Source organism: Eumetopias jubatus, unplaced genomic scaffold (genome assembly GCF_037043125.1).
Source record: "Eumetopias jubatus isolate StellerSeaLion01/CBP00866 unplaced genomic scaffold, mEumJub1_p1.0 scaffold_1, whole genome shotgun sequence".
Taxonomy (NCBI): Eukaryota; Metazoa; Chordata; class Mammalia; order Carnivora; family Otariidae; genus Eumetopias; species Eumetopias jubatus.
Genome location: NW_028274807.1, coordinates 68,756,895 through 68,783,906, shown reverse-complemented (window position 1 = coordinate 68,783,906; position 27,012 = coordinate 68,756,895). Strand labels below are relative to the sequence as shown.

The following is a 27,012-nucleotide window of genomic DNA, read 5'->3' as shown; positions in this document are numbered from 1 at the left end:
GCATATAATATTATAATCAAGGGTGAACAGGTAGAGAACTGTCTAGCCTAGGGAACATAAATACCTTCCACCTGGAAGCCTCCCTAGCATGCAACCTTCCCACCAGCATACTCTAACGTATAGAAGGTGGCACAGGCACAGAGATACATCAGCACCTGGGCAGAGTGACGTTGGGGCAAAGGTCAGGTCAGGGTCACAACCCCCTAGGGAAAGCAGACAGACACTTCGAAACATTTTTTCTTCCTTTTGTAAAAGCGTTGGTCTTATGCTACATTCTGATCGTCTTTGAAGCAGGAGTAACAATGAGACATTTGCCCAATTCAATGGCAAGACCATGACCTACCCTGACCCAACTCCAGTGGGAACAAAACTTCTCTGGTCCTGCCTGTATTCATTAATACAAGAGGTCCTGCCTCTGGGGCCTTTTCATATGACTACACCAGGAAAGCTGCTTCTAGACCTGTATCTCCTAGTGAGGCCTGGCTACCTCATACACCATGATCAGAGCCAGAAATTCTTCAATAAGTTTGACAAAAGGCCAATATGATTTCAACTAACTCACAAGGGGTTTTTAATGTAGAAAATCATTTTTAGGTAATGTGATGAAATAGGTCAGTACAGTTACTCTAATACAGAATTGAACTTAGACATTAACAGTTGATTTTTAAAAAACTTATTTTAGTTTTTATTAATAGTTCATTAAAAATCAATATCATCTAATAATTTGGATAAAACAAATAAAACTACAAAATCAGAACATGTAAGTAAAAATGTAAGTAAAAAAAAAAATCTATTCACAGACCCATTAAGTTCTAGAGGCAACCTGGGCCTAATGAGATTAATGAACTTGCTAAGGTTCTAGAACAAGTGGGCTGCAGAATTTGGAATGGGAACCAGATTGCCTGAATTCCTAATCTAGCACTTTTCCCATTTATTCTCACACCAACCGCTTGGTAGGGTCAAAACAGCTGTGTAGACTGGGTCTACAGTTAATTCTATGCTGCTCTCATGGTGCTGTTTGAATTGTGGATTATCTGTGATAAATTTCTCATCCAAGGTTGCTACTCCCATTCACACTCACAATGAGCAATTTCCCCTTGCTGTATCAGCAGCCAGTGGATGGCGAAGGACTATGAGCTCACTTCAGCAGCTCGTCATTAGAAAGGGTGACCTCTTTAAGATGTCAAACACTAGAGTTGGGACTTTTAGTAATTCAAACTACAACTACTCTATTTGGTATAGGTCATAGTTGCCACTACAATATTTCCTTGTATTTGCAGAGTTTCTGCAGATGACAACAGTCCTTTGACACATAGTGTCTGAGCAGAGGGACCTGGTCTAACTCACTCAATTTGCAGGGGAAGAAAGAGAAATAATTGAGACTCGGCTGTATTTAGTGGGTTGCTTCTGGTCAAATGAGAGGCATAAAAAGAAGCTACTTCCTCAAGTGAGCCCAGAGGCTGCACCCTCAGGGTGTTGAGGGTGGGGGTAAGGTGCTGTCACTCACCTTGCTGGCCTCAAACTTTTCCCCAGGTTGGTGGTAGTCAAACCCTGGACTGCCATTGGAGGTAGATATCTTCAGGGGTGGCAGAGGTGGGTTATAGCTGGAGCCCTTTGGGGGCTTCTCAGAGCCCGTCGGGACAGAGGAGTAGGGTCTGGGGCTGGCTTGGGGAACCCTGGATGGCTGGGACCTCATCACGGCCGTGCTCCGTTCTTTCCGCTGATACTCAATGGGCGACTGTAGGGCTGTAGGGTAAGAGTGGATGGTTACTCTCTGAGCTCCGGGAATCCCATAAGGATTTGGAAGCTTATTACACACAGGCTTTGTGCCAGGCAGTGAGGTGTTACATGAGGAAGACATTACCCTTGTTTTTAAGGAATTTATAGTCTCCTGTGAGAACTAAGAAAGCTACCTTAATGAGGAAAATGCAAACACAAAGTGATGCCCTATGTGAGTGCACAGTGTTGTGCAAAAGCAGGGAGAGAAGGCTTTGTGTGTGTGCACATGGGTGTATGGGCCTATGGGGACTGGGTGGTGATATGCTTCAGACTCTGCAGGATGTAGGCAAGTGTGAGGTGTGTCTGGGGAACAGGATGGAGTCAGATGACCTGCAGCAGAAGGCCAGGCATCTCCATGGAGGAAGAGGAGATGAGACAGGTAAGGGAGGTTATGGGTGCATGGCTGAAAGATCTACAAAGCCAGGCTAATGAGTCTGGGTGTCATTCTGAAGATCATGAAAAGTGATTGGATTAAATGAACTTGAACATTTTAAATTCTCTCACCAGAGCCACACCTGAAGAACATTAACTTTGTGGCAGTTGGGAGTAGGGATTGGAGAGGCTGATTCAGAAACCATGAGACAGTGACCAGCAAGAGATCCATGCAGAGTAGAGCCGGTGAGAATGTAGAATGGCTATGAGGTGACATGTGTTCTGGAGGGAGATTAGACTCTGTCACAGCCTTGATGCAAGGAGGAGACAGGGCTGAGGGTCACTCCAATTTGGAGACTGGCAGAATGATAGTCAGTGGAACTCAGGAGACAGAGGAAACATATGAGCTTTATTTTACAGAGTTTCAGATAAGAAAGTTCCAAGGCCTGACTACTAAAGAGGGATAGCCAGGCAAAAGCCATACAGGTCAAACTCTGTCATAATGACTTCAAGGGCTGGCCCATTTTTGTCATTTTTATCAGGATTCTCTGTAACAAATATTTAAGTGGGTTAACAGCCGGGGTCTTTCAATTATAGGGATATTTCTATAGTGATAAGCATGTACTTTGGTAGGACTCAACGCAGGGCCACCATTCTTCATCTTTGAGGTCTCAGGAGGCCCTGCGATGCCTGCACCTATCTCTGTAAGCAAAAGGCTGGCCCTGCTCTATCATCACAACCTTATCCCTTGAGTGTGTCAAAGTATCAGGCTCCTGCCAGAGCTCAGCCTTTCTCCCTGGATGGTATTCTGTAGGCATTAAATATTTAAGTATTGATAATCTAGTTCAGTAATAGCTCCATAACTCACTATAATTAAGAGAAAGGTCTCTTGGAACCATGTAAAAATCTGGATCATGGACTACACCCAAAGAAATGCAGTTCCAAGTTTTAAGTAGATGGCAGAGAGTTTTGAAGCAGGCCTTTATCAACATGACTATATGAATCAGTATCCATCACATGGAATTGGGGTATTACCTGATTATATATGTAATAACTGTGCTGAAGTGTTTCAAAATAATATGGCTTTTTAAATGAGCTACACAGACAGCCTTTGTTCTTCCACCAGTCTCAGTCTGCATTATTCAGGTCTTAGGATCAGGGAAGCTATGCATCTCCTGGGACGGTTTGTTTCTGCCTGATATATAGCATCTTATGCCTGATCCTGTTTCTTTCTTTGCTTTGTTTGCTAGGGAGCCCATAGATAAACATGTGCCCTGTACTGTAATTTGTGGTTAAAAGCCTAATTTTAAGTTATAGAGTTCTGGGTTCTTGTTCTATTGTCCTTGTTCTATTACCTACTGTAATAGAACAAGTCCTTGTTCTATTACCTACTGTTTTTGTGACCTTGGACAAGCTTATTAACCTCCCTGACTCCTTTCCCTCACCTGAAAAAAATACAGGGTGATAAGACTCACCTTTCCATGTTGACATGAGGATGAAATGTGATAATACATGTGAATACATGCTTAGCATTGTGCCTGTCTCAGAGAAAGGACTCAATGCTACGAGCCATTGTTGTTACTTCAATTATTGCTGGTTTCATTTTTTTCTTATTTGTCTTTTGTACTGAATTGATAAACTTAAAAACCTCATTTCAGCTTAGAATCTATCAGGAATTCTTAACTACTAGAATGCAATTTATACATGTATTTTATATATATGTACCTTTTACATAAAATTATTTTATCAACATAGGTGTTAATTCAAAGTTCTACATTCAGAAACTGTAAACTATATACAACCTCTGCTGCTATCCCCCAGGGCTGGGCTGGTGTTTAATTTTAGACTGTTTAGAGCCCTAGAGATCACAAAATTTTTTTAATCAAACTGTTCTACAGTTGGGGGGCCTAGGGGCATGACCCCAGAATACTCTCACACTTACAGTGTGAAATTGTTTTGAAGTTTCATGTTTATCTTGCTGTATAATTTCTTTTTATATGTTTTAAAATAAATACAATGTGTTAAATCCCTTACATGCAGTTAGACTGAGATTGTAGGGAGCTGTGCCATGTTTTCCTGCTTCCCGTACTGCTGGCTGGCACACCAGAGCACGTGCTGATGTGGGCAGAGCAGACTGTCCCTCCTTTTCACAAAATGAGCCAAGAGAGGCCCAGAGAAACATCATGACTTGCCCACGGTCCTCAACTCGTATGCTACCTTTAATCTTTCCCCACAGCATTCAGGTCAACGCTGGACACCCAACAAGGGCTGTTTGCGCCATTTGAAAGAGTCCAGATTCCAGTACTGGCAAGAGGTGACACATTCGACAGTGGACCTGTGTGCATTCATGCACGTGTGTGTACATACAAGCATATGTGCTTGGTGAGTCTGTGTATGTGTACGTATGGGTATATGTGCTTTCTGAATCTGTGTGTGCATGTATGTGTGTGTACATACAGGCATATGTGCTTGCTGAGTCTCTGGGGTAACTTCATTTCTGGTGACATTGTGCCTTCAACTTCCAGCTCTGTTTCTGCTCAGAGAGACTTCTGAGTGCATCACCTTGAAAGATGAGCACCGGTTTAAAACTGTACACTTCCTGTCATAAGCTAAGCTCAACGTGGAGACAACCCCAGCAGCGAAAAGAAATAAAGAAACTTAAACAAGGTAGCAGCGCCATTTCACTTCGGTTCCCACCACCAGTTAGGGGACTCCTGCAGGGTCCATAGAGAGCTACACTCTCTGTAATCATGAGTTGTGGGAAGTTTCAAGATATTACTGAAATTTAGAGTTTAGGGATCACCTCTCCTTTGAAAGGGTTCAAGCTGGCTAGCAAGAGGACCTCTGTAGGCTCTCCCACTGATCTTTCAAACTCCCAGTGATCACTAGGTAACACCAGAGAACGTGTGAAAGCACCAGCCATTAGCCATCAAATGGTTAAACATAGGACACTGATAGCCCCTGAGACAAGGAGGATGTGCCCAACTCAGACTTCTGCCACAATCATTACCAGCTTAGCCTGGGTGGACCACAAGGCATAGACCCCATGGCTAGGCTCTAAGAGAATAGCTCTTCTTTTGGAAAGATGGGGCTTCTTTATCATGTTCCATCTGTTCCACTGACATACCCAGGTTCAGGAAAATTCTAAACAAAGTGTTTCTGAAAACGACAAATTTATCATCCTTATAAAATGTCATCCGGGCTCATGAAGTCACCGTTAAGCCCAGACCCAAGGAAACTCAGAGGTGTGGGGTTCCCTGAAAATGGCCCTGTTAGAAGCCAGGCCCAGTACCTACCATTTAAGAAGTCTCGCTGTGTTTCTAAGACTTGATTGATGTCCTGCACCCAGGCCTGCTGGATGTCCGCATTGGCGGCTTGCAGAATGACCCTCTCAGAAGTCTCTCTATTCATGAGCGCAAACTTACAGGGGTCATTGTCCACATTCTCCTCCAGGACCAAGTAATTCATCTGGAAGAAACCAAGTTGAATCTTTTCATATTTAAGTGGCTTAAAAAAAATCAACAACATATTACAATTCCTCCAAGTTTTTATTTCAGGAGATATTCCCAAAATTTTGTCCTGGGTCTAATAGCTAAATACTTTGGTTTCTGACTCTGAGTGAATGACATGATCCTGGAGAACCTGCAGGATCTGCAGGACCTGCTCTCAGCCTGTCTCTTTCTCTCAAAATATTTAACTTTTACACCCACAGCTTCTTTGGCTGAAAGACTGTCCACGTTCTGAATCCATACTCATGCCAAGTCTCTGTCTTTGGGAAGCAGCTCCCAGGACTGGCTCTTCCCTGCCCTCTGTCATCCCCACTGGGAGCCTTACCTTGATGCTTCTTTTGAACATGTAGCCCGGGGTGAGTGATCCCTTCCTTAGCAGTTCACTGAAGATGACGATTTGCTCAAAGAGGAACACACGCCTCTCCTTGGTCCGGGACTGCATGCCGGCGTCCAGCTCAATCACATAGAACGTGTCCTGTTGCAGCAGCTTCCCCTGAGCAGTCAGGGTGCCCTGATGGAAGCAAGTGCTGGGGTGAAGGAAGTGAAAAACGGGGAGGGGGCCACAGCCCTCTGGGCCTACAAGACTGGCCCCCCTGAGGACACAGACAGCACACCTGACACTAAAAGCCTAAGGACACTAGTAAGAGACTGAATTAGGACCCATCCATTCAGGTGGGGCAGACACAGAGCCCTGGGGCGGCGGGGGGGGGGGGGGGGGCAGACAGAGCCCTGGTGGTGGGGGGAGGGAAAGAAGGCTAGGAAACCACTAGGAAAGCAGCAGCCCTAAGAAAATGCCAGAAGGGAGGAAGATAAAATCATTAGCTAGAAAGATGTTCAGGAATTATCCTGGCTCTTCTTACTTTTTATTAAAAGGAAAACAGAAAATGGGTGACACCTGTAGCCTTTCTGTCCTCAAAGCTCTGAGAAATGTCTGCTTGGCTCCCTTGCAGCACGGGCCAAGGACCTCGGGTACTCTTATGGTCATGAACCTAGAACCAACCTGTAGCCAAGGGAAGTGAAGTAGGCAGGACCACAAGTAATCTAATGAGTTGGGCTCCTCTCATCTCCTTCTATTATTTGACGATGGAGTCTTAGTTAGAATCAGTCTAATTCTGAAGTCTTAGTCTCCTGCTACCGATCAACAGGTACAGCTGGAGTAACATATACAGGTGTTCATGTTTTACAAGCTGGTAGATATTTTTCTGGGTCTTGTGATCCTTCTTAAAATGCTTTGAGCTAGCAGGCCACTTGCCAGCCTACATAGGGGGAGCCTATTTGGTTTGATTTTCAGAGACATCTTCACATCTTCAAAGGGAATTAGGTCCAATCCAGCAGGTCTTCACAGATGCGATCAGAGAGCCTTGCTTTCCCTACTGTTCTGCAGCAAGAACACGCTGACACCTGATATCTGATAGCAGCTAGAGGGCCTCCTCTGAACCATACTCTCTCAGGTGACAACTTTTGCCCTTTAGTAAAAATGTGGGCCATTCTCTGCACATGATGCCTTATTCCAAACAGTACCCAGCACAGGGGTCATTTTTCTTTTCTATTCCTGAGAAACACCTGCTTGGATCATGGCTCCTTACTGTCAAGGTCAGCAGCCAAACAGGCTTATCTCTACCCTGGTCCAAAGTTAATATTAAGCCAGTGACCAGCTAGCCAGGAAAACTCTAAAAGCTCTATTAACATTACATAAGAGCCTGACCCATGAATTATAGCCCTGCCAATACTGAAGGGAAAGCTAAAGGATTTAAAAGAGAGAGAATCTAAGTGAGGAGGCAAACTTCTTCCAGGCCCAAAACCCTGGACTTCAGAAGGGACAGAGGATGTTCACGGTCCTTCTTAACTAGCTGAAGGAATGCAAAGCAGATTCTCTGAGACTTGATGGAAAAAGGAGACGGTGGTGCTTGATTGAAAAGAGAAGATAATTTTGCAGTCTGTGTCTGGCCTTCTGTGTACACACGTGTGCATGCACAACACAGTTCCTGTGGAGTCTAACATGAGTTAGCACAGTCAGATGCTGATTTCCTGTCACTGGTCAGTGCCTCCAAAGACCCAGAGAAAGTAAAGCCAGACTCCTCCTCAGAAACTTGTGGACATCAAGGCTTAAGAGCAAAAGGAATTACTTGGTTTGTTCAGAATAGCTTCAGACCTAGCATAGCCCCAAGGGAAAAAGTATAAAACTTCATCTAGTATGACTAGTGAAAAGCTGTAAGAACTCTGAGTATAGGGGCACCTGGATGGCTCAGTCGTTAAGCGTCTGCCTTCAGCTCAGGTCATGATCCCAGGGTCCTGGGATCCAGCCCCGCGTCGGGCTCCCTGCTCCGCGGGAAGCCTGTTTCTCCCTCTCCCACTCCCCCTGCTTGTGTTCCCTCTCTCGCTGTCTCTCTGGCAAATAAATAAATAAAATCTTTAAAAGAAAAAAGAACTCAGGGTATATTTCTGCTGCAAACCCCTGCTTTCTCTAATGCCTCAGTCTACCACAGAGAACTGGGAATCTATGAAAAATAAACAGTAAAGAAAAACCTCCACATAGTTCCTGGTCAGAGGAACAAAGCAGTGGCAGACAGGGACACCAGGAAGGGCTGGGAGAGCAAGGAGGACAAGAGAATTGGGCTCAAGAACATCACGAATCCAACTCAGTAACCCAAACCTGAATGTAGCATCCCCTAAATTTACTTATAGACCACTCTGCCTTATTTCTATTCTATTCTTTCTGTTCTATCCTAATTTAGCCAGGGGGAGGGGAATGCTATTATTTCTTTATTAGCTCAACTTCCAGGAACCCCTTTTCTCTAGAAAGAAATAATAAAATCTTAGGTTGCAGAATTACCAGGAAACAGGATGAGAAGATCCACATCTTTCTCTAAGGGGTTCGACAATTATTAAATGCCAGTCAATAATTGTGTCAGTTCCAATTTTATCACATTAATATCCAAAGCAGATTATATGTACTTAGCATATGATGTCTGGATATAAACTAAGGGCAGCCACTTATCAAGGTTATGGGAGGAAAGTCCATTTTTTCTTCAAAGGTTCACTGTTAGGAGTTGAATTGCTCCACCTCCACCCCCTTCATATGTGGAAGTCCTGACCCCGGGTGTCTCAGAATGTGACCATATTGGGAGATAGGATCTTTACAGAAAGAATCAAGTTAAAGTGAGGTCATTAGGGTGAGCCCTACTCGAACATGACCGGTGTCCTCATAAAAAGGGGAAATTTGGACACAGAAAAATGTACAGAGGGAAGACAGTGTGAAGACACAGGAAGAATGCCATGTGAACATGACAACGGCCATTTACAGGCCAAGGGGAGAGGCCTGAACAGATCTGTCCCTCACAGCCCTCAGGAGAAGCCATCACTGCCTATACCTTGATCTCGGACTCCTAGCCTCTGGAAAAGTGAGATGATAAATTCTGTTGTTTAAGCCACCCAGTCTGTGGGACTTGTTATGGCAGCCCTAGCAACCTAGTTATTCACTGAAGCCAAAATTCTGGGGACATCTAGCTGTTTCTCCTAAGACTTGATTCTCTTTTTCAAAGAACAGAAATATGCACATATTTTAAAAGCTTTAAACGTTCATTTAACTAAAAAGCTAGCCATTATGTAGACCTAGAACCACTCTCTCAAAAAAAAGTGTTCCATTTTCCCTCTGGTGCTGCTTCCATCCCCTAGTCCCACTCTCCCTCACATTCCCCGCACTCACGTCTCAAGCGAGAAAGCAAAGCAATGAGGTCACTGCCAGGTCCACAGTTATAAGGAATTTTGGGTCTTTCCAACCCCCTTGGAATTGTGACTCCAGTTTGGTGGACTGCTCTGTAGCTTCCTCTGACTGCGCTATTACTGGACATCCTAAATAGGTATGTCTTCTGGGCCCATGAGCCAGAGGGGCCTGGCATGAAGGCACAGACGGTGAGTGGAGACGGCAGAGGAGGTGGGCACAGGGCTTCAAAGGGAAGCTGCCTCACCGCCCCGGCTCCTGCTGTCCAGAAGAGACAGAGGGCTTGGAAACATTCCTTAAGGGCTCACCTCAAAGCCCTGCAGGCGTCCCAGATTCATCATGTCATTGCAGCGTTTTGGAACAAGGCACATTAACTCCACGGCTTTCTGCGGGAGAGAACAATAGCAGCTCAGGAGCGGGATGAGCACTCGGGCAGGAAGCTTAGGGCAATTCTGTGCTGGAAGACAGGGACCTCCTAGGGGCTCCCTGATTCTAGGAAAGGACACTGGTAGAGCAGTATGGAGCCCACTCCTAGAGCAGTATGGGATCTTCTGCTGGGGTGTTGGTCATCAGTGCAGGGCTCCATATGAATCAGTGACCACATGTGGGGAGGCTACCCAGCCAGCCTTTTCCTCCTTCCCACTCTTATTTAGCAATTCTCTTTCCTTCTCATATTTTCTTTCTTCTCTCTGTTGCTTCTTGGCTGCCTAAGCAACAGCTTAGCCTGGCTTGTGAAACACTAAAGCTTTTAACCTAAAATAACCTGCCAGAATGGTCTGTCACCTCTCTGGCTTATAATAATCCCCATGGTGACATTGTCCCAAAGGACTTCACTTAGGGAGTAATCCTCGGGGGTAAGGGAGGGAGTGAAGACAGGGCATTTTATGTGTTGAACTCAAATAGTACCTGGATTCATGGATGAAACTGCACACTGAAACACTGAATCTCTGAAGGATGTTAGAGGACTCAAATACCCGCCCCCCCCCTTCCCACCACATCACTGGAGCCACATGGAGAACACGAGTGGGGCGAAACTCTGGTCTTGTCCCAGGACAGAATTCTCGGGTTCTAGAAAAACACTCAGTGTTCATTACTACTTGCCATTCCCCATCCTGTCGAGCAGCTGCTTGCAAGGGGCTCTCACTGAGAGGACTCTGCCTGGACCCTTGGTCCTCAAGAGCCAGTTCTTCTCCCTTAGAGACACACATCTAATGCTGTCGCCAAGAACAGCCAGTGTTGCAAGCAGAAGAACTCACCTCGATATCGGAACACTCCAAACCAGCCTTCTCACTGTATCTCAGGAAGTCCTAGCAAGTGGGGGGAGCAGAGAAGGGTGCAGGATGGTGACATCAGTTAGGAAAACAGAGCACCATTAAAAATCCAGCATCATAAAACCTACGATGACACCCAGACAACTTTCCTCCCCAACAGACACGGCAGTGTGTTGTAGAAGCTGACATAGGAACTTATGAGTCATATTGGAAACAACATGGGAGAAAAACCCCCAAATACTCAAAGATTAAAAGCTCTGGGAAAAGCAAGGCGGGGAGGGAGGGAAGAAGTGAGAGGGAGACTGTGAGCATGAAGAGAGGGGGGGTTATGTCCAGAAAGGCTGGGAGAAAGGAAAGCTCAATCTCTCTCTTCCATTTACCTCAAATTCTGTAAGACAAACCAAATTAAACCATTTTTAAAAAGTAAAATATCAAATTTTAGGTATTACTCATCTAAGCTTTCCAAGGCCTTGCCTTGGCTTTTCTTTCTCCTCGTGGTCACTCCGATTTTGTTAGTATTTTTTATTTTGTAAAGGTCCCAAGTCAGTGGTGGTGACAAAGGAAGAAAGTGCACTGAAAGAAAATGAACGGACCTCCAACCTTAAAGGCAGGAATGACATGCGTGCAATTTATTTGGGGGCAGAGCTGACGCAAGTAACAGACAGGCAAGATGACAGCCCATAGACGCCCCCCTAGTTCACGGGAAAGGTGTGGTGGAGACAGAGCCTCACGCTGACCTGCTCCCCAACTCAGAGCCCGAGAAGACCCTTCTCCGGCCCTGACTCAGACTCACAGCCCTTTTACCTTGAGGAGCAACTGATATTTTGTGATTCTCTGAATGGGCTTGATAAGGAAGTCGCTAAGCGTCAGCCTTTGATTTATCTCCTGTTTCACCTCCTGGAACACAAGGGAGTTATGTTAGAAGAAAAAGGAGCCAAAGGGCTGGGGTCCTGGGGATTAGGGGGCAAGGTGAGACGGACAGGCCTTCCCGTTTGCTAATGAAGTTTTAGAACCCTCAAACCAGGGGAGAGGGAGAGTTGCCCACACAGCTGCTAACGTGTTACGAACAACACACAACGGCCACCTTCTGCAGGTCGGGCACCTTCCCACCCCGTGTCCTCCACACTCCGGCCCTGGGGGACACGCTGGAACGGGTATTCCGTTCTCTCTGCTGCTCCAGGGTCATGTCAGGAGGGCTTCTCCTAGGATCTGCGAGCAGTCAGCTGAGGGCTCTTCCCGAGGCGCAGCCTTGCCTCTCTCCCCTCCCCCCTCAGCAGCACTTCCGGGCGGCGGCACAACAAACACCCGCAGGTGCTTGCCAGAACCTCCGGAACGGGAGCGGAGAGCCTGACGTGACGGAGGAGGGGCGGCCGTGGGCACGGTCTGCGCTGGGGTCCCGGACCGGGGGCACCGAGCTCCTGAAGCGTGTCACCGTCCTTCCACACACGGGACACCCGGCCGCCGCAGCTCCCGCCATGGGAACTGAGCCAAGCCAGTGGCTCCCCGGAAGGGGTCCCAGCGCTGGGGGTGGGGGTGGGGGTGGCGGGAGCTGTGGCTGGACGATGGCTGGCCTTTCCGACTGCGGCTGCCTCGGCCCGAGTTTCTTCCCCCCGTCTCAGCGAAGCCCGAGCAGCTTACTTCGAAGTACGCGTCGTACTCGGCGACGATGTACTCGGAGCGCGGCTTGTTCTGGCAGTACCACACGTAGATGTGCAGCTTCCGCTCCTGCAGAGGCAGACGAGGGGCGCTCAGGCGGTCGCCCCCCACCCCCGGGCTCCGCCTCAGAGCACCATGGCCCCACGCCCCGCGCTCTGGGGACACCGGCAGTTAAATATCACGGATACAAGAGTACACGCAGTAGGCAACAGCCCATCTTACCACACACACACAAAAGCAAGACCTCAGAGAGGGGGGAGAAGGAAGGCAAGTGGTGAAGAGCGGGAGAGAGGAGGAATTTTGGAAGGCATGGGGGCGGTGCCGAGGCTGCAAGGGAAGCACTCACGTGTTTAATAAAGAGCTGGGCCAGTCTGTCTTGCTCCTGGATACATTTTTCCAGTTCAGCCAGGAAAAAACTAAAAGGAGGGAGGGGGATAAGGGAAGGAAGCCACCTCCTTCAGAACAGTATTATTTCTCTGTGAGGAGATAAATGACACCAGACTTTCCCCCAACCCTACCCCTAAGGTCAGCTGCAGGGGGAGGACGGAAGGGTCCTGGATTCCCAGGATGCCCTGTCCTCAAGACAACGTGGCACTTACTCCTTATGCCAGTCGTAAATCTGGTGAATATTTCCAAACACGATTTTATCCTTCCCTCGCATGTCCTCAGGGACACCCTTTTCTTCTATTCTCTTCATGAAGCCCTGTAGAGCAGAGGCAGGGGTCAGCAGGGCATTTTCAGGAGAAAGCTTTATTGCCAAGCCCCATGTACTGCAGCTCCCCCCCCCCCCCCCCCCGTGTAAATGCCCACTCTCTGCAGGAGTCTGAGGGCAAGCTCTTCTGCGGTTTCTTGGTGTCCAGCCAGGACTCTACCCCATGCAGAGTGACAGACACAACTCTGATGACGTTCTAGGTCCCTTTCTTTGTCTCCAGCCCCCTTCAGAGAAAGTCTTTTTCATCCAAGTATCTAAATGCCCCTAAAGTAAATCCCTAAGAAGAGCGCTGTTTTATTTACTACCAAGTTGACTCTTAACTGTGGACTTGTCAGTCTTGTCTTATGGGTGGATTTTTCTTTGTCTGTCCTCTTGGTAGCCATAACATTCTTCTTAAAATCTAAGGAGACTCTAAGCCCCAAGGTTTCACTAGGAGTGCCCTGCTTGTGCCCATGGTGTCTCATAGCTCTGAAGAATATATGTCCATATGGTTAAACGCCAAGGAAGAGTTCTTGAGAGAGTAACTGGTCACCTAAAATAAGGTGAAGGGACTCAGCTTTAACCGAGAGGCTCCCCCAGATGCTGCAACATTTGGGACCCCATCTCCCTCTGAATCTCTCATATTTCAGGGAGAAAAGAAAAAAAACCCTACATATTTCATTTGATCTATTGTCATTTTTAGTTTCATTTCTGCAAATAAACAGAAGTATTTGCACATAACTCACAAGTTAAAAACACCTCGGCCCAGATAGGGTCCAACATGCTTCTGGTTAGGTGATCGCAGACCCACCTTGAGCCACACATACTCACCTCCACCACAATCCCCAGATCCTTGACATAGTCTTTTTCTGTCTGTACCAGCTCATTCAGGACAAACCTGAGCAGGAGATTAAGAACAATGAGGGTTCCTCTTCAATGTAAAGCAAGAAATCTTCACACTTAAGTTGACAGGAAAGTTACTTTGGCACTTTTATGACAAGACACTTTGGCAAAACTGAGTTATGAAAGCTTTGAGGCCAAGGGCTCACCATGAGACTTTTCCTCCTCCATTTCTAACTCCATTTTGTGATTACCAAGAGGAGAAAGACATTTGCTTGATAACCAACCTTTGAGGCCTCAGAGACACCAAAATCAAGTGAGGCTTTTGAGATACAGAAGCTACAATTATTCCGATAGGTGTCCCTGGTAACCGGCCTATAAAAGCCCCAGTCAGGGCCAGAAAGGTTGACTGCAGATACCCCATAGTCACAACTTTCAATGCAGCAGCCTCCCCTCTCCCCCACAGACGTGGGGTGTAACCACTACAAGAACCCTTGCTTTCTTAGTTTCTTCCTTGTTAATGATTTCCTCCTCTCGGAGCATTTGCTTTGTGCCAGTGCTTCATCTGGAATTTCTCATGCTTATATCAAGGGAGGTAGTGTAAGCCCTGTTTTATATAGAGGAAGATACTGAGGTCGTGTGCCCATGATGACAAAGTCCATAGCAGAGTTGGGATCTGAACCTATTGTACCAGAGTCCAAAGACTGCTCTTTCACTATTGCCCGCTGCCTGGCAAACTACTCAGACTGGTTCACTGGGGTCCCTGAGACCTCAAAACCAAGCACTTCTCTTTCTTTCTGTCCAGAGAGTAAAGAGCTGGACATAAAACACTCAGGTCTGTGCACGGGAGCAGGCTAGGTGCCGTGTGGCTTACTGGAGTCTGACTCCTACCAGCTTTTTTGCCTGGAGCCACACAATTGCATTTCTGGCCCAAGTGGCAGAAGGGATAGAGTTCTGGGATGTCCAAAGGCGACCCCAGCATAAGGGTTGTAACTGTTCTGAATCCAGGAAGCAATTCATCTGAAATTCTTGATCTATATGGCACGAGAAGCCAACAAATCCCCGGACCTGGGCCTCAGGGTGATGGGGAGAAAGCAAAAAGGAACACACGCTTCTTTATCAGCATGTCCAGTACTTCCAAACAGTTTCCTCTCTCCAATATACACAATCCACAATCATGTGTTATAGGCCACAGGAAGGAACTGGCAAGGCCAAATAAAAGCATTTAAATATATCTTTAGCATGACCCACGTTACTACTTGGAAGAAAGTGGCAGAAACCCACAGGAAAGTGGGAGTGGGAATTTGGGGCTGGGAGGGCCCTCTGGAGATGAAGTCCAGCTCCCTGTCTCCAGGCGATATTTTTATCCTATGCTATCTGCTGACAGACTGAGGGCTGTCCTGGGCTTTCCAGCCTCTAGGGAAGGGGACTGATTAGACAAGGTGCTGCTAGTGGGCCTGGCATCATTTCCCTTGAAGGCCCGATGAAATACTTAGGGAGATCATGGCACATTAATAGACATTCTGAAAACGTCCATAAAAGATTTAAGTTACAGGCAGCACAAGACAGTACATGATTAATTGCCAAATAAATTGAACTGATAATAAAGCATTTTAACAAATGTTCAGTTCTTATTAGTAAAGGTTATTTACAAGGTAAATGTTATTCTTTGGTCCAACTAAATCTCTTCCGGCTACAGGTCAGACCTATTTCTAACTTCTGTTTCACGATGGTGGGGAATGGCTGGTCTTGCACAGGAAATCTCTTAGAAGCTTTGTATTGGCTGTTCCCTCAACCAAGAACCCTTTTCCTCCATGGCTAATGGCTGTGGCTAATCGCTTATTCCTTACCTGCTTCTAGTCTTTGTGCAAATGTCAGAACCATTTAAAACTGCAACACAGCCTCAACTATACTTCAAATTTCCCTTCCTATTTTTTCTTTTTCTAGCTTCTAACATATTTACTAATTTATTTTTATTTTGTTTACTGTATAATTTCTCCCTTTACAGTGTACACTTGCCATGAGAGCAAGGACTTTTCTTTTGTTGTTATTGTTTGTTTTACTCACTGATATATCCCATACCTTGGTGCAGAATAGGTGTTCAACACCTATTGTTCAATCAATGAGGCGCTAAAACTTGAAGACAATCAAGCCCACTCTCAGCTTTTTTCTTGTCCTGGACAAATAACTTTGTTTTCACCTTTTCTCCAGGGAGCTCTCATTTAACCCTTTGATGTCTGGACTGAGTCTCCATTCTCTGTCCCTCCCCCCCCCCCCCCCCACTCCCTGGCCTCTCGCCTCACACAGAGTTCACAATTAGACATGTATATATATCCTCTCTTTCATCACGGCCATAAGTTACAGCAAGAGCAATGAGACATTGGTAACAGCTGGATTTTCAGGATAGCTCAGGATGTGGAGAGCTGTGGAGTCAGGCAAAAGAGTAAGAAGGAGGAGAATAAATGGGTAAAGAGAGCAAAAGAGGCAACAAACTTTTGTCTGTTGGAGCAAAATCAGACCATAGCACATCTGGAAGCAGGGCAATAGCTTACATGACTGCTTATGGACCTGTTAAACCGAAGTGACAAGAGGAGTGACAGGCTTGGCCAAGGACCACCTGCTACCCCAAAAGTCTCCTCCCTGATCTGAGTTTTGCTTGGCTTGACAAAGGACTGGAACATCAGCTCCAATGCTGCCTCATCTATGTAAAAACAACCCTGAGAAGCTGAAGAGAAGCAGCTTCGTACAAGTCCTAGAAAATGTCCATTTAGGGATGGTATTTTTCTACCTCTATTCCATTCTTGGGGTTCCCCTGAGTACCCATAAAGTTGAGGGGTAAGTTTGGAACTGAAGAGACACTTGCCCAGCTCCACTATGAGGTGACAGCCCTGCTCTGAGGCCAGCCCTGGCTATGAGGTTTCTACTTTTGTTTCCTGAGAAAGAAAGTCATAAATGTTCACTTTGCCTGTTTCCAGACAACAGAAGGGCCTGGCCTCACTGATTTTTGCTAATCCTCATATCTGTGACCAGGCTAAAGGAACGACAAGTCTGAGGGAGAATGACAGGCTAATTAGCAAAGGGACCAGTTCTCTGGGCTTTACAATCTCTCACACACCAGGCCACGTCCAAGACCCATCAAGCTCTGCTTCCAACATGGAGTCAAACCCAAAACAGGAAAATTAAAGTTTTGGAGGAATTGTGGTTTTGCATTAATGGTATCTGATATCTTCTTGATCATCTCAAATAACAGAAGACGGACTTGACATCAGGGTGGATAACTCAAAACTTGCATAAAATATGGGTTTTTGTGAAATGGGCTGCAATGTGAATTTTACTTACCCCCAACTATTAAAAAAAATTGAAGAAGTACTCTTGGAGCTAAGTCCACAAATGGATGCACAATTAAACAATTAGAAAAGGAGTGGAGCTAGGCTCTGCCAGCTGACACAACAGATGCCTTTCCTACATTTTGAGAAATGTTTCCTCAGGTGAAACTCTACCAGACTTTCTATCATGGATTCTCTAATATGGGACCATAATAATAGTCCCATAGTTCCTGCACTTTGTTGTTTTCCTTTTATCAGCATGTGTTATTTCTTTTTTAAGAGATTTATTTATTTGAGAGAGAATGAGAGAGAGAGAGAGAATGCAGAGGGAGTGGGAGATGGAGAAGCAGGCTTCCCTGCTAAGCAGGGAGCCCGATGTGGGGCTCGATCTCAGGACCCTGGGATCATGACTTGAGCTGAAGGCAGGCGTTTAACCAACTGAGCCACTCAGGCACCCCAACATGTTTTAAATTTCTAGCAGACTTTGGTTATAGCCAGACTTTGTCAATAATAGCTGCTATCTCCCAAGAGAATACTTCAGCCTAAAATTCTTAAAGTCCGTGCCATTGCAGTGCCTTGTTTATCAATGTACACTGTACAGATCTAGGTCACCTTTACTTAGAATGAATGATATCAATGGAAACACAGTGTGGGGAACCCCTCTGTAATCCTCCCCAAACTTCCTCCGACCATAACCCATTGTACACATGTGCACTAGGGTAGAATCTGGAGAAATCACTTACATCCGGCCTCTCAGGGCCTTGGCTTTCTGTTCTTCTTCCAGGTTTCTAGGAGGTGTGGGTGGGGTCATCCCCTCATTCAGGCAGCCTACAGGGTCTTTCAAGCTTCCCCGGTATGAGCCTCCTTCTAGACTCTGAAAAGAGAAGAAAAACAGTCTTAGGGAAGTGTACACTGAAAAGTCATCTGGAGGCCCTTGTGTCCCCTCCAGCCTAGCAGCAGCCAACTTGGTAGACCAGTAGCCAAGGCAGTTCTCACCGAACGTCAGTGAAGTGCCAGGAGGCCAGGTACTCCCCTCTCCCTGCAGCAGACTGCCCAGAGCTGCTGCCTTCTCAGGCAATCAGGATGAACTTGCCGTCATGTGCTGCCAATTTCCCGACATCATGAAAACTGTCAAAGTGACTTGTATCTGGGTAAGAGCCACAGAGGTAAAGCTAATCATTGCAATTCTATGCTAATGAAGCAGTTAGAAAAGAAAATCGTTGTGGGACCATCAAATGCCAATTGATAAGGGAAGGGCAGCGACAGGAGAGCTAGTTGGGTAAACTCGTTTGTTAAATCAGCTACACATTTTTTCCCCAAGAGGCCAATGAAATGCAGACAGGAGGAGGTCAATAGATTTAGCCTTTCCTAAAAATATCTTTGCTAAGGTTATTTACCAAGGGTTTTCTTTCATTTATGAATCCCTTTAATTTCTTTTAGTTAAGGTGCTGCAGCATTGAGAAACAAGGTAAAGGTATTAATACAGTACTCTACAAAGAGTTAAAGGCAAAGGATTCTAACCCCAAATCTGTTATCACTGGATGATCTTAAGTGAGACAGCTGCAATTATTTCATGCATGCTTCAGTTTTTTTCAATTTTCAAATCAGATCTCTCCTTTCTACAGATTTCTAAGGAATATACTGAGACAATAGTTGTATAATCCCTTGAAAAATTAAAAATATTCTACAATGATGAGCTCTCCCCCCTTGAAGCTGTTAACAAGAAGGATATTAAAAAATGGGGCCAATCTTAGCATTTTTACAGATGTCCTCAAAGAAAGATCACACAGCGACACTTAGCATTTCATTATGGAACATGGCAGAAGCAATGTGGATAAACAGTAAGCCTGGAGATCAAGGTCAAGGTGAGCGACTCTAAAACAAGTATGGGAGTCTAATCCAAACTACCCACACAAGAGGCCTATTTACAACAGTCTCTGTGGCTCAAAGGAAAGGCTTCACTTTGGAAGTCTTTGAAAACATCAGCCTTAAAGCCAAAGTCACAAAGATCAAAAAAGTCTCCAAAAGGGTGGGAGAAACAAAAGGCTTCAGCATGGTGTTAAACAGCCTGCACTTGGAGTATCTGTCTAAATTCTCGTAGCTGCTGTACTTCCAGATAGGACAAATAAAAGGAAAAGTCCAGGGGAATGAAACAAAAAGTAAATGAGGTGTCGGGTCATTCATTATATGAGAACAGATGGTGGATATTAAGACTTAAACCTGAGGGACACCTGGGTGTCTCAGTCAGTTAAGTGTCTGACTCTTGGTTTTGGCTCAGGTCATGATCTTGGGGTTGTGAGATCACACCCCACGTTGGGGGGGGGGTGGTCCATGCTCAGCAGGGAGTCTGCTTGAGATTTCTCTCTCTCTCTCTCTGTCCCTCCCCCATTCTCTCTCTAAAATAAATGAATATGGGGTGCCTGGGTGGCTCAGTTGGTTAAGCATCTGCCTTTGGCTCAGGTCATGATCCCAGGGTCCTGGGATCAAGTCCCACATTGGGCTCCATGTTTAGCGGGAAGCCTGCTTCTCCCTCTCCCTCTGCCACTCCCCCTGCTTGTGCTCTCTCTCTCTCTCTCTCAAAAAAATAAATATATCTTTAAATAAATAAATAAAATAAATGAATAAATCTTAAAAAAAAAAAGACTTAAACCTGAAAAATGTAAAGCTGAGAAGAGATGTCAACCTTCTTTCCCCTACTCTACCCCAAATCAACAAAATGTACCAAGGCCAAGCATGAATTTGTTACCAACAGCAGAAACTAGAATTAAGAAGATAGTGCTTTCAAGTTCGAGAGAGAGAATTTCTTTTAACTTGTCCTGAAGTTATTTTACAGGACAAGTAACCGTGGAAGTTGTTATCCTGAGAAGCAGCATAGGCTAAAAATACGGAAAGGTCAAGGAGAGTTTAGCTAAATTTATAGATTCAGGATCTGTAACCAGTTATTAAGGAAATGAGAGTGTCTGGTGCTGGGGTCTGACAAGCCAGTGGACAGGCAGGCTTTTCAAGACATGTGACCTGTTCCCTGGTGCCATCCCCAGAGACAGGCTCCCAGGCAGATGGACCCAGCTGGTGACTGATCTGATTACATGCCTTTTACTTCCCCTCTTCCTTGTCCCATTGTCCTATTACAGCCTTTGTTCTGCAGCCTGTTGGCTGGCAGGATGCTGACTGCAAGGCCCAGGCAAAGAGGCTTACATCTCTGCCTACAAGGCTCTCCTGTGGAACATCCAGCTTGGCATGTCCACTTTCAACCCTCTAGAATGAAGGACATCTGAGGAGTCCGAAGTGCCACACAGGGAAATATGTTCCATATCTTCCTGCCTATGAGCAAAGCAGCCCAAATTATCTTTGGGGAATGATTCTCTGCAAGGGGGTGAGCAGGGCAGAGGCAGTGAGAGAGGAAGAATAGAGAAATAAAGGGTCTGGCTAAGCTATAGTCTGGGTAATCTGCCTCATAATGGCGTTGGCTATCAATGCTTATAACTCAAATGCCATTCCCTCTGAGGACCTGGCTACCGGAGCTGGAGTGGGGATCCTGAGTCCCAGCCACGGGCAACTAGGGGCGACCTGCCACTGTCCGTGCTGCTCCTGGTGGGAGGCAGGCAGCGGCGGCTGGGTAGATGGGTAGTGGGAGGACTTCTGCCCTCCCCGGGGCTCAGGCCACAATGGTCTCAGCAGGCAAAGGAGAAGGTGCACGAGGAGAGGGCCACAGAAGTTCCTCGCGTTGGTCCAAGGCCAAGGAACAGAAATGCAGATAGGATTCAAAGCAGTAGACTAAGTATAGAGGAAGGCTGTCCCCACATTAAAAATGAACACATTTCCTATCTGCTGGATTGTGGATCACACACCCATAAAATGCCCCTCCTCGGGACTCCTATAAGCACCCTTTACACACCCCTGCACACCAGTCATTACAGTACTGCGACTGACCATCTGTTTGTACTCAAGCGAACATTCATTGAGCATCTACTACCTGCTGAATACTTGCCAAGCACTGCAGAAATGAAGATGAATATGATTTGGCTTCCTACCTGCCCTCCACTCCCACCATAATCTAAGCTATCATGGGTGCTGTTCTAGACGGAAGAGGCACCAAGGAGGATGAAAAAAGGAGCAGGCTGCTCTCTGGGGGAGGAGGGGGTGGAGAGGGGAGGGAAAGGAAGAGGCAATGCTTGAACTGAGTATTGAGAAATAGAGATTTCACTGGGTCCCCTGATGGGAGAGCATTCCAGGCAGGAGCAGCACTCTGAGCAAAGGATCAAGCCTTGAACCTACCCAGGGCAGCCTGGGAAGCTGAGAGTAGCCCACACAGGTAGAATATAGGGTGTAAAAGGGGCGAGGGGTGGGGGGTGGCGGCCAGTGACTATGTATTGTGTGACTTGGGGTGAGTGAGCGCTTGGGAGGGAAGAGGGGAGGAGAGAGACAGACCACCCTGGAGAAGTATGCAGGGACACATCGTAGGGAGCCTCGTGTGCCACATTAAGAAGTAGAGACTTGACTTTCTAAAACCATTGATGAAAGGGTTTGAAGCAGGGAAGTAACATGATTGGATTTAAGTTTTAGGAAGATCAGTCTTAATGTTCCTAAGGGCTTTTCATGACTTGGGAAAATGTCTCCGATATGACAGTAAAGGAAAAAAGGACTTTTCTATACACTCTAATTAACTTCATTATTTTTAAAAGGGTCTAGGAGAAAATATATCAATATTTCAGCATGGAATATGTCTAGATGATGATATTATCAGTGATATAATTTGTGTTTATACCCTTGTCCTTATTCCAGTTTTTCTTGAATGAGCAAATACTGCTTTTATTGGTTAAAAAAAAAAGAACTATTAAAAAGTTTTTTAAAAAGAAGAAAGAAAAGAAAAGAAAATCCATCTGATAGTCATGTAGAGAGATGTCAGACGGCAGTCAGGGAGGAAATGTTGCAACAGTCCAGGCAGGAGAGCATTTTGAGCACTAACCCTAGGGTGTGAGCTCCATTAAGGAAGGTTCTGTGCTCGATCTCAGAGCTGGCACATAGTAGGACTCTAAGAATTTACTGAATATACTAAATAAGAATTTACTGAATGGGACTCTTGGGGGAGAGGTCAAAGGTCATCTGAAAAAACAACAGATAAGGGTGCTGGTCCAGCGCCAGGCACCACACCAACCTCTTAGCTGCCCCACCCTGTTCTAAAAATTTATATAATATTCTCTGGACAAAAAGTACTAGATAAGAATCATTTCCAGGCACATTAAGGGTGGAGATGGGGAAGAGGATAACTGAATAGTAGAAAATGTCATGTTTAGGCAAATGACATTTCAGGTTTGTGACTTTGTGTTAAAAATGTTTTGGTGGAAATCGAAACTTTTCTATTTCAACAAGCTCAGGAACCTTTTCCAGAGAGGGAGGCCAGAGGCACCCAGTGCCTCAAAACATACATTTCCGCCATGGGTGTGATGTGGCCATTATTTCCTACCCTTGTTTCCTCTGGGCTCTTAACTTTGGCTAACTCTACCTTGCCACTGACGAAGCAGGCCAATTCACCTAGAGGAGAGCAAAGCATACATATACACAGAGGCAGCCTCGCCTAGTCGTGTTTTGTGGCCCCACAGGGCTGGACTAGAGAGGTAAATGCTGTCAAAGCAGGAGAACCAGAGGGCAGGATGTCTTGCTGAAGCAGGTAGACACATTCTAGGATGCCAGGCCACCAGGTCGACTGAACAAGAGCTCAATCCCAGCCAGCCCCTACCCCAAAGGTAGAGGATTATCACTCAAGGGGCCATTGGTACCATCCCAAGCCCAGTGAACTACTGTGACATGCCCCCTGAGGACAAGGGCTCAGACAGGAGGCGTTCTTTCTAGACGCTTGATCTTTCATCTCAGGCAGGCTGTGAAATCCTGTGGCTGTCGAGAGACATGCGAGATTTTTCACATGGCCAGGAAGCTCTTGTTCCTCAAACTTGAGGAATAAAACCAAATCACATAGATTGTTAAGCTATCACCCTGCCCTGTTCACTCAACCACTAGTCTACTGGTGACAAATACTGTGTCCCCATGGCCCAGGACATGTTCATGGAAGAAAGGGATGACCCTGTTCCCTTCCCCTGACATTCACAGCACAGATCACAGATGAAGTGGCTAAGAGCTAACATTTGTAGGACGCTTGCTTATCATTTCACAAAGCACATTCACACCTACTCAATCATCATGGTATCTCTTTTGAGATAAGATTCAGGTGGACAGAATCGTCACTGCCGATAAAGGAGATAAAAGCTCTCTTTTAGTCTACAAGTAGACTAAGTAAGGTGCCCACGGCTACACAATAAGTAGCCAAGGTAGGACTACAACCCAGGTCTCTGATTCCCTACATATCCACTACTGCTACTGCCCATCCTCATGTCTAGGAAAAGCTTTATTAAAAATTGCACAGGGAGGGGCACCTGGCTGGCTCGGTCGGTAAAGCATGTGACTTTTGATCTTGGGGTTGTTAGTTTGAGCCCCACGTTGGGGGTAGAGTTTACTTAAAAAAATAAAAAGAAAAATCACACAGGGAAAGCAGGGAGAGTCCTTATTCCTGGCTTGGAGTTAGAGACAGTATCTTTTTTTATTTTATTTTTTTATTTTTTAAAGATTTTTATTTATTTATTTGACAGAGAGAGACATAGCGAGAGAGGGAACACAAGCAGGGGGAGGGGCAGAGGGAGAAGCAGGCTTCCTGCCGAGCAGGGAGCCCGATGCGGGGCTCGATCCCAGGACCCTGGGATCATGACCTGAGCTGAAGGCAGCCGCTTAACCGACTGAGCCACCCAGGCGCCCTAGAGACAGTATCTTAATACGAAATGTGGAAAAAATGTGTGAGATCTATTCAGGGCGAGGTGGGTGGGTATCTTCTCTTGGTAAATAAAAGCAGTGATTCAAGACCAAGGCTGGCAGATGAGAACTCAGAAGTGTCTACTAATGTCCAGAGGGACTTGTCAAAGGAGTTCTAGGGGAGCTTCAGGGGTTTTTGTCTGTATTGTAGGTGAGCTGGAGAACACCTACCCTTATTTCCTACCAGCAACTCTGGGGCAGAAGCCTTGGTGCCGTCACAACCACGTGACCATAATGCACCAAGGGCTGCTCTGGGACTCCGAGACACAGGGATCTCCAGGCTTTTGGGTGGAGCAGAATTTGGTGCTATCTCTGGAACAACCAAAAAAGAAAGTAGAAAGAATCCAAGCCCTAGATATAAAAGTCCAAGTATGCTAGATGCTCCTGTAAAATTTCCAGACTCTGTCAATTGGAAAGGAACTTATTACCTCATCTCATACTGAACTGAGATAACTTCCACCCACAGGTCGAGGTTCCACCCTCCAGAGCAACAAAGAGTGAGACCAACCCTTCTTTCCCACAGCAGTCCTCAATGAATTCAAGACAGCTCTTACGAGCCTTCTCTCTGCTAACTTCTCCCCCTATTTAACCCAGTACCTTCAACTTTCCTTCAAATGATATGAGCCACATGGTACGGTTTACCTCCTCTGGGGCCTTTCCACTGAGTTCAAGAACACTCGAGAATGCTGTGTTTGGAACCTGATACATGACTCATGCTACTCATGGCACGTACGGGCTGTAGAACTTTGAGGACAATGGGGCTGTTACTCTCCTTGATTGTACACTGTACTTTCACTGACCTAGCCTATGAACACACACTGGCTATTTTGGCAGCTGTCACACTGTTGTACTTACAGTCAAATAAAAACTCTGGAACTTTCATAGGTGCTAGGCTTTACCCTCTTCTCAGCTAAAGAGCTAATGAGGAAGAGGAATACAAGCCTCAGAGGTACAAATGCAACTCGGGGTTCTCAAATACGCCTGGGGGAAACAACCACCTACTGTTGCTTCACTGCTCTCCCACAGTGGGTATGTACTGGGATGGGAGGAAAGAGAAAGCAGAGGGAAGGACAAAGGATCAAATTTTGGTGAGAAGATTCTGAGAAACCAAACTGCTGCTCCCTCATTCCTCTCCGTGACATGGGCTTGGTTTTACTTGTTTGGCCAAAGGAATCTCTATAATTCTGGGTTCACTGCAGGTCCTCAAGAAGTAGTTATTGGTGGAAGAAGAAGTTAAAAGTTCTTATTGTGGGAACGTACCACAGAGCAACCACTCATCTGATAGAGGTTTGTTGAGGGCCTGTTACAGGGCTGATCTGCTCCACCAACACCCTCCACTTCCTCTCCTCTGGGAAACTTGCTCTCAGGGGACTTCTCAATATCTGCCCTTACCTGTTTAACACCAGACCCGCTGATCACACAACTAGAGGGCTGTGGGGACTCCCAGCAGTGCTCAGGTGAGGAGTAATAGCAGGATAAAGGTAATCCAAAATATAAAAAAATACAGCCTTTTGGAAACAAGTGTCTACTGATGTATGAGTGTAAAAGCCTCCTGTGTACTAATGGAGGAGGGAAAACCATGTCCCAAATGATCAATCGTCTTGCTGGGTAGGGAAGCTGCACAGATTAAGATAATGAAAAGATTAAGATACTTTATCAAATAACCCAACAGAACTATCTAAGAGCTGCCCCCACAATGTGTGGTTCACACAGTAACTGGCATGGGACTGCAGAGGAAATCTGGCCTGGGTGAGTCAGGGAAGCTCTTCTGGGCAGAGGAGATTCCAGTGGGGCCCTGGAGGACCTATGCTTTAGATAAGCAAAAATAAGAGGGGGAATGTTCGAGAGAAGTAGGGTGGAACAGAAACTCAGAGGGAGGAAATCCAAGTGCACGAGGAAAACAATTTGGTTGGAGCAGAGTTCATCAGCCGGAATAAATAAGTGGTCGTAGGCTGGCTACAAAGCACTAGAATACTGGATAAGTGTGGATTTTATCCATGGAATATTTTATCCAGTCATTTCCAAACTTTGATCATATTCCTCGATCAGTAAACATAATTTTGGTCATACATTGCCAAAACATGTAACTTATTTATAACTTGTATTTCCATGCTACTATATTATCAGTATGTACATAACAAAATATGCCCCAAATCATTTTTAAATGATGAGATGAAGAGATTCTAAAATCGTCTTCCTGCACCTCAGTAAAGTGTCTTGGGTACCTGAAGGCACCCCCACACTAGAGATGACCGTAGAGGCAGGAGGGAGGCAGTGAGCCTTCACTGAGGAGGGAGGCAATAGCAGTGCTCGTGGAAGACCCGCCAGGAGACCGAGGCCTGGGAGGGAGGCTGATTGGGGCAGAGGAACTACTGCAATAGTCCAGGCAAGAGGTCAGGGCTCAGGCTCAGGTGGTGAAAGGGAAAATGTAAAGAAAAAAAACAAAGGATGATTTTTAAGGAAAAACACTGTTAGACAGTATTTGGAGAATGAGGAGAGTGTGGGGGTCAGTGTGGAGAGGAAAGGAGAGCAAGTGAGGAGTGGTTGGAGAGGAAAGCTTTGAAAAGCCAGTGGAGTGCCCAAGAGAGCACTCGACTCCCACCAGCAAGACAGGGAGGGTGGCAGGAAAACGGACAACCTTTAGATGTGGTTACCAAAAACATCAGGCAAAATATTCTCTCTAACTTAGGAAGGAAAACTTGGAGAAGAATAAAATCATGTGTTAAATTTCATCAGTACTCTCTAAGCTGGGAGATTTGAAGATGGGAGTTACTGTAATCAGAATTATGATCGGGCAGTGTTCCCTGCACGGCATCCAGCATTTTCCTCTAATTCCTGGGCCAAGGGGAGGAGGGTTTAAATGGTGCTGATTAGCAGAACTGCCCAAGAGAGGTCTGGCAGAAGCATAGACAGTTATCCTAATGACAGTTGCAGGAAAAACCAAACAAGTGACACGGATGAGGGTGAAGGGCAAGGAGAATGCTTCAAA

At 46.0% G+C, this 27,012-nt stretch overlaps 1 protein-coding gene across 12 annotated transcripts in view; it reads right to left on the bottom strand.

The window, feature by feature from the left end:
* KALRN (kalirin RhoGEF kinase) overlaps positions 1-27,012 on the bottom strand; it is a 694,375-nt gene that overhangs the window by 37,860 nt on the left and 629,503 nt on the right. For 6 of the 12 annotated variants that reach the window (XM_028091298.1, XM_028091299.1, XM_028091300.2 and 3 more), the window contains 11 exons: positions 17,909-18,039; positions 13,831-13,897; positions 12,908-13,011; positions 12,655-12,724; positions 12,291-12,377; positions 11,457-11,549; positions 10,638-10,688; positions 9,690-9,767; positions 5,986-6,171; positions 5,448-5,619; positions 1,508-1,746 (listed from right to left, as the gene is read on the bottom strand). In XM_028091298.1, coding sequence (XP_027947099.1) covers positions 1,508-1,746; positions 5,448-5,619; positions 5,986-6,171; positions 9,690-9,767; positions 10,638-10,688; positions 11,457-11,549; positions 12,291-12,377; positions 12,655-12,724; positions 12,908-13,011; positions 13,831-13,897; positions 17,909-18,039 — 1,278 coding nt within the window. The remainder of the gene's footprint in view (positions 1-1,507; positions 1,747-5,447; positions 5,620-5,985; positions 6,172-9,689; positions 9,768-10,637; positions 10,689-11,456; positions 11,550-12,290; positions 12,378-12,654; positions 12,725-12,907; positions 13,012-13,830; positions 13,898-17,908; positions 18,040-27,012) is intronic. The other 6 variants (XM_088024799.1, XM_088024801.1, XM_088024804.1 and 3 more) reach the window with 1 other exon arrangement.